General features: G+C 31.3%; 1 protein-coding gene across 2 annotated transcripts; it reads left to right on the forward strand.

The window, feature by feature from the left end:
- The first annotated feature begins 1081 nt into the window (after nt 1-1081).
- LOC111878172 (translation initiation factor IF3-2, chloroplastic) lies at nt 1082-3113 on the forward strand. Of its 2 annotated transcripts, none has more exons than XM_023874683.3 (9): nt 1082-1386; nt 1681-1720; nt 1836-1895; nt 2069-2121; nt 2226-2278; nt 2365-2398; nt 2475-2547; nt 2650-2742; nt 2833-3113. In XM_023874683.3, exons 1-9 carry the CDS (start codon nt 1142-1144, stop codon nt 2983-2985), a joined length of 804 nt encoding a protein of 267 aa, XP_023730451.1. In that variant the 5' UTR covers nt 1082-1141; the 3' UTR covers nt 2986-3113. The 2 variants fall into 2 exon arrangements, with proteins under 2 accessions (XP_023730451.1, XP_023730450.1); XM_023874682.3 differs by having other exon boundaries at nt 1083-1386; nt 2223-2278.
- The last annotated feature ends 4148 nt before the right edge of the window (nt 3114-7261 follow it).

The raw sequence follows: 7261 nt of genomic DNA on the forward strand, positions 1-7261 counted from the left end.
GAGTCTAGATTCACATGAATGCTCATCTAATTCTCTTAAACCAGGACTCTGATAATAACTTGTAACATTCCAAACATCACGACAATTTTTTTTCATTTTTAACTTAAAAGAAACCATTGTTTTCGACCAAAACCATATCAAATCAAGTATCAAATACAAATATCCCCAAGATAGATGTATCATAAAAACTTTGGCAAACCAACACCACAACCCACAGCCTCTTCATCGTTAGTGGGTTGTGGCGTTGGATCGCTAAAGTTGAAGGATCGAAAAAACAAGGGATAGTGAAGACTTCGATGTCACTAAAGATTGAAAGGAAATAAAAGTTAGGAGGATGAGAGATGGGATGGTAACTGGTGGGACCCAGATTAAATTTCTCAAATGTGGTTTCATATTTACGGTGAGGAGATACAGATATGCGGGGTTATTAATTTTTTTTAAATATATAAAAAATAAATACATAAATAATAAAATTAACTAAAAAATAAATTAATAAGGGCAAAATAGTATTTTTTTTTTTAGGTAAGATAGGAACCAAACGCAACAAAAATAAACAGTAGCAACCATCAACGTTAAAAAATAAGTTAGGGACCAAACACACAAATTCCCCCAAACCACAAGGACCATTCGTGTAATTTACTATTACTTTTCGTTTTGTTTGTATTTGGGTAACTATTTTTTTTGTACACATCTAAGTAACGAACTTGTTGAAAGTGTTCACATATGACCATTATTATCGGATGTAACTTGCTACAACATGTAATAATGGTTATATATGAACACCTCCAGCAAGTTCGTTACCTAGATGTGTACAAAAAAACATAGTTACCAAGATATGAACAAACCGAAAACTTAATTACCTTAATAAGTCATATTCCAAAATAAAATACGAATGATGAGCCACTAAAACCCTAAAAAATATAATGATTTTTTTGGGTAATTTCACTTTCAAAAGCAAGTTCCGTTACATTTTCAACAGAAGAAAAAAAAAAAAAAAAAAAACACGGTCCTTAATTGCAACTTCCATGAAATCCAGGGTTCTTATTGTAACTAAATGTTCTTTGTTAAACTGGGATAAGATGATGGGTTGCCATTAGAGGTGTCTTTCGAAGTACTGAAGCAGCGGTGTTGCAGAAATTCAATGGCCGGTGTTACCACCAGCTGCTCTATCCAACCTTTCAAACAACCAATTTCTCTTTCTGCTTTCCAATCAAAACTCTCCCATCTCCACCTTGACCTCCCTAATTCCTCCATCTCCCGCGGCTGTCGTATCACCTGCCGGTATGGAGGCGGCGGGGGCGGCGGAGGTTATTCGCGACAGGGAGATTCTAGGCGGCCTAAGCCGCCTGCTGATGAAGATCCAGCTCTTGATATCTCTAGTATCAGGTATTACCACCATTTCAGAACGAGCGTCACTCTACGCTTACCACAAAAATCAACGATTTTTTTAGTTAAATGTATCTTTTAGAGTCAAATTGAAAATCATGCTTAATGATTACCCACTACTTGCGAAAAAAATCTGAAAGACTTATATTCGTAACAATTGGTTGCTTGTTTGAAATGCTTCTAAATAGGTTTATACCTATGTCAATAAGCATCCAAAACAAACTTAATTTGCACTTTTTTTTTCTAGAAGTGTGAAATGTTCTTTCTTTTCTGCTTATTGTTGGTTCTAAATAGGTCAAGTACTGTGAGGCTTATTGATGAGGAACAAAACATGGTGAGTATTTCTGCATCATCATCATCTTCTTCTTCTTCTTCTTCTTCTTCTTCTTCTTCTTCTTACATCAATGTTCTTTGTCTCTATGTTGGGACTGATTGGATGATTGTTGTAGGTTGGTGTAGTATCTAAAACTGCTGCTATTCAGATGGCTAAAGATGCTGAACTTGACCTGGTATGTGTTTAGTTAGTATGCTTATGCTAATGCTTTGATTACGTTAGCCCTTTTGACCTATAGTTTCAGTCCTATGTTCTCCATATCTAAAGTTTTGGATTCCTTTAATTGCTTCATCTCTTTGCTTTGTGGAATTTATTTTTTTTTAACATAGAAATATTTTAATTTTGTAGGTTATATTGTCTCCGGTGGCAGATCCTCCTGTTGTCAGGATGATGGATTACAAGTAAATTGCATCTCATATTCTCATTTGTGATTTTACTTATCTCTCTTTTAAAATTCCAAATCCTATTTGATATTCATCATCATTTTCAACAAATTTCACAGCAGATATAAATATGAGCAACAAAGGAAGAAACGAGATGAGCAGAGGAAAAGTTCTGGTGAATTTCCTATTTCTCTTAACATTAGTTTCATTAATACAAGAAAATAAAAAATCCTGACAGAAATATATGTAATTTGATGCCAGTTCATCGTGTGGATCAAAAGGAGCTTAAAATGGGGTATTTAGTCTACACATCTTTATGCAAATAAATTATTGAAAACAATATAAACTTTTATCTTCATTTTTATTGGTAGTTACAACATCGATGTGCATGATTACACTGTGCGTTTGAAGGCTGCTCAGAAGTTTCTAAAAGATGGTGACAAGGTTTAAATTTTTTAAATAATTCCTATGATCTTTGTGTGTGTGTGTGTTTGTTTATTGAAACGTGATGATTTTTTTATCATGTACTTTTTGGTAATTTGACAGGTGAAACTAATAGTAAACTTGAAGGGACGTGAAAACGAGTTCAAAAATAATGCGATTGAGCTTATACGACGTTTCCGTGATGACGTAGGGGAGGTACGTGAAATGACAAGGGCATTAACGTCTTTTTGCACAACAACATTGTATTTTGAATTTTGAAAAAAATAAGAATATTGTAATGTGCAGCTAGCGATTGAGGAGAGCAAGAATTTTAGGGACAGGAACATGACATTGGTGTTGATTCCAAACAAAGCTATTCTACAACAGAAAGAAACACCAAAGAAGAAAGAAAAGTCAACTGGGACTGAAATATCTGTAACTGCTTCTGTATCACCATGATATTCTAGATTTTAATTTTATTCCTCAAATTTTAACAGATTCTTGAATTGTGTATAGTTTGTTTTAGTGGATTAATTAAACATGTATTATGCGGATAATTATATAATCATTTTGGTTCTTGGTAGCAATAGCAGTAACCTTGGTATAATTATTTTATTGTGTATTTCAGCGTGTTAATCATCACAGCCTTTATCAAGATTTTATTTTTTTTATTGTATTCGCACATAGGATTTTATATAGGTTTTCTAAAGATAGAGTTAATAAGACTTTGGGTATGAAGATCTTGTAACATTTACTCAGACTTCGACTTTTTTCTTATGGTAGATATTTTGAAACCATTTTGTCCTTTTGGTAAAACCCAATTATGGACCATATGAAACTATATTTAGTCATGATGCAACCAAACCAAAATCATATAAACCAAAGGCTTTTGGCCCAATGATATCATGTGGATTGGATAGGTGTTTTCATGTTTGTTAGCCATTCTAAAAAGACTAAAATGATATAAGACAAGAATAAAAGTACAAGGGAAAAAGTAATTACAACAATATGGTTGGTTTAAATTGTGAGTAAATATAATCTTAATATGTCTACACTCCTCGACCCTTTGTGTGTGCAAGTATGGGCACACAAACACACATGAAAACCACGATGGGTGTTTAGCAAATGATACCTCATCGTAGGGGTGTATGTGCTTATTTGGTGACTTAACAAATAGCATTGCGGGTGAAGTATAGCACATTTGTTTAAATATATTAATCATCTAAATGAAGATTATGTGTTTTTTATTAATAAATGAATGGCGAAATAGTTCCTGGTTTGTTACAATTTTTGTTGGAGATTAATCTCAAAACCAAAAGTTTCACGACAGATAAAATAAGATGTCAAGATCGATCGTCTTTCGATGTGTCAAAACCAATAGGGTCTAGTTGGGATGACCCGCAACACTTTTTTAACGATAATTAATAAAACTTTGAAAATAATCGATGATTTAAATATTGATAGAACCACCTTGATGAGTGTATCCATCACATCACTCCCAGAACTGGTTCATTGTTTTTTAGTACCTGGTACGAGATAATAATTTTATACCCTTATATATGTATGATACGATAGAGAAAACATGTATATAAAAGATTTATAAAATAAAAAATACAATAAATTTTATAATCAAACAAATAGTACAAACAAAAACCTACAAAAATCATCTAAAACGATGTCTTCGTGCATATTTTGAAGCAAAAACATCTCTTATTTTACAATAATCAATATTTTGTAAAAATCACTTTTGATACTTAAAATTGTTAATCCATTCTATCTTTCTTGAGTCATGGTACTTTGAAGATACGATCTCAAGAGCTTCAATTTTGAAAAACTTCTTTCCACGAAAGCAACTTCTTTCCATGGAAGCAACCGTAACCGGCACAATCAACAATATCCTATATGCAACCAATACATTAGAGAACATATCCATTCTTCTTGCATACTCCACTCTTCTTGTTCTTTTGTTCGTTTTCTATTTTAAGCATCTGATGTTTGTTTTTTGGAGAAACATATTTAAAATTCAACAAATCTAATTATAAAAGTTAAGCAACAAAAGATACAACCCCGACCAAAGTTTATGTTTTTCCACTTTCAAGATGTCAAGAGATCTAAAAATAAATCACATAATAAGAAATAAGAATCTATTTTTCAAAAGTAACAATGGAATAAAGTTATACCTTTCTACTGCCTCTAAAAGTCTAAGTAAAAAAAAAAAAAAAAACAGAAATCAGAACTCAAAAGTTCAATAGATAATTAAATGTCTTATGCTTCTGATTCACATCAAGTTACAAGACCATAAAAGTTTAGAAGACAAACAAACAAAAAAAAAAAAAAAAAAAAAAAAAAAAAACCCGAGAATGCAGCAGGTTGCAATTCAAACAGAGGAAAAATTTATACCTTTCTACTACCTCTAAAAGTTAGTCCAAATAGTAAAATGACAAAATCGGAACTCATAAGTTCAATAAATAATTAAATGTCTTTATGCCTCTTGATTCACATCAAAAAACAAGAATATAAAGGCTTTTAATAAAAATAAAAAAACAAGGAGAATGGAGTAGAAATTTTACCTGAATTAGATACAGAACAGTAGCAATTTGACTTAAAAATTGGAGCTCAAATAGAGGAACCAGATACAAAGTAGCATCGGATTTTGACTTAAATTACTCATATAATCTATGAGACTTTAACTCTTTTTAACTGAACTCAAATTCAACCAGTAAGATAAAAAAAATTCACCCAAATCAAGAAAAGAAAACAAAAATCAGAAATAAATAAGAAAAAACGAAGTAAAGAAACACTAAAAAGAACTCACAAAAGAGAAGAGTGGAGAGAATCAGTCATTTAGAAATCAAAAAAATCCAAGCGACAGGTCCTTTCTTCAATTCTTTCATTGTCCTTGTGCTTCAGGTTGTAATGTCTAATAGGAACTTGAAAGTTGGAACTCAAATTATGAGATTGAAACTTAAAAAAAAAATCAAACTCTGATAGCAAGTGATGATCGATTGAATGCACAACAGGTTTAGACTACTCTTACGGGCCCATGGAGGGGCCTTGGCCCAACTCGCCCATGTGTTGGGTCGGCCCTGACTACTCTGGCAACTCAATTTTCAAGGGTGTTGCCCACACCCAATGGTCACTACTTTCTATCACACCAAATTTATTATTTTTAATACAAATATTATTTATTATATAAAAGAATATATAGATATAAACATTAACTAAAACTAAAACATTTCATTAATTCAAAAAAATAAAATTACATAATAAAAATTACAAATATTTATCTCTTATGGTTTTTATTTATCACTTCAAGGTTGTTGTCCTGCAAATCATTGGTCTTCATTTTAAGGATTTTTAAATCTACATTTTGCTTTTGCACCATAACCTTTTATTTATGTAAAGTAGGTGTTCATCCATTTTTCAAGTGTTGCTGAATTTTATCGCTTGAAGAGTTATTGAAAAAAAGATGATGTGGTTCTTTTCGCTTTATCCCTTCAAATCGGACGTCGAGGTTGTTCCGATTCAAGGTCATTGTCTTCATCGTTTTAGGGGTGGTTGTTGATGGTTAACCGAAACGAAATCATATTTCCGAAGGTTAACCGAAATGATCGATTCATTAATTTCTTAAACATAAACCTAAACCGAAAAAACTCGGTTAACCTATTTTTGTTTTTCCGGTTAGGTTATTCGGTTGACCTATCAACCATCTACGAATTAAAAAATGTTTTTCGAAACTAAAAAACTCAAAAGTTAATATTCAAAACAAGGATAATAATTGGCTACAATATTAAATAAAAAACTAAAACGATGAATATATGTTTAAAGTTTAATCAAAGATCATCAAAAATATGTATTTATTATGGTAATTTTCATATGAACATTGCAATATTAGATAAACGTGGTTGTTTAAATTAAATCGTAGCCTTAGTTGCTAATAAAATTGGTTATGTTATTGGTCTAATAGATTGACGGTGTCATTTCTTATTTTTAATTTAAATTTAGTTACAATTTGTACATGCTATAGTGAACATTAATATGTTACTCTATTATTAAGGCAATACAATTTTCGGTTAACCATCCATGACAAAAAATCATAAATTGTAACAGAAGATTTTAACGGTTCGGTTAACCAGATTGGAAATTTCAAAAACTTCGGTTCGGTTTACATAAATATCAAAACAAATTTTTGTTTTTTCGGTTTGATTTTTTGTTTTTCGAATATTTTGAAAACTTCTAGTTAAGGTTGATATAACAACGCATACATGAAGTTTGTGAGTAATTGTTGGACTCAGAATTGTCGGATGTCCTTGACCTTTTGGAGCCTCCTCTTTTAATCGACACTGGTAGATGTAACATACACGTTTTGAAATCGTGTTATGCAGTTTGAGGAGTTTATAATATTATGAAATATTATGAGAAATTGAGTGTTGAGTTCTAACAGATAGTTTTTACTAGAAATGAAGTAAAACTATGTTTAGAATCACTCATAAAATATTGGGAGTCTTATAAGATTCCAATTATAAGCCAAATAGTGAAATTTAGCGAAAATATAAAATTTGAAATAAGTAAAATATTAAAACATAGTCGGTTTGTATCCAATCCTTTGTAATCACTTATCAATGTAAGATATTGTTTTATAAATATGTATGTAGCATGTTTTGGAGTAACTATATTGTCAAGTATGAAAGTTTGGGTCTTTCAGAAATATGAAAGTATAGAAAGGGGTCCTTTT

This window comes from Lactuca sativa, chromosome 5 (genome assembly GCF_002870075.4).
Source record: "Lactuca sativa cultivar Salinas chromosome 5, Lsat_Salinas_v11, whole genome shotgun sequence".
Taxonomy (NCBI): Eukaryota; Viridiplantae; Streptophyta; class Magnoliopsida; order Asterales; family Asteraceae; genus Lactuca; species Lactuca sativa.

Bases quoted from the DNA above. Each gene is read 5' to 3' on its own strand.
- LOC111878172 (XM_023874682.3), top strand. From the start codon at position 1,142: ATGGCCGGTGTTACCACCAGCTGCTCTATCCAACCTTTCAAACAACCA. The intron at 2,122-2,222 runs GTAAATTGCATC...CAAATTTCACAG, and splicing joins GTCAGGATGATGGATTACAA to CAGATATAAATATGAGCAAC. The intron at 2,279-2,364 runs GTGAATTTCCTA...ATTTGATGCCAG, and splicing joins TGAGCAGAGGAAAAGTTCTG to TTCATCGTGTGGATCAAAAG.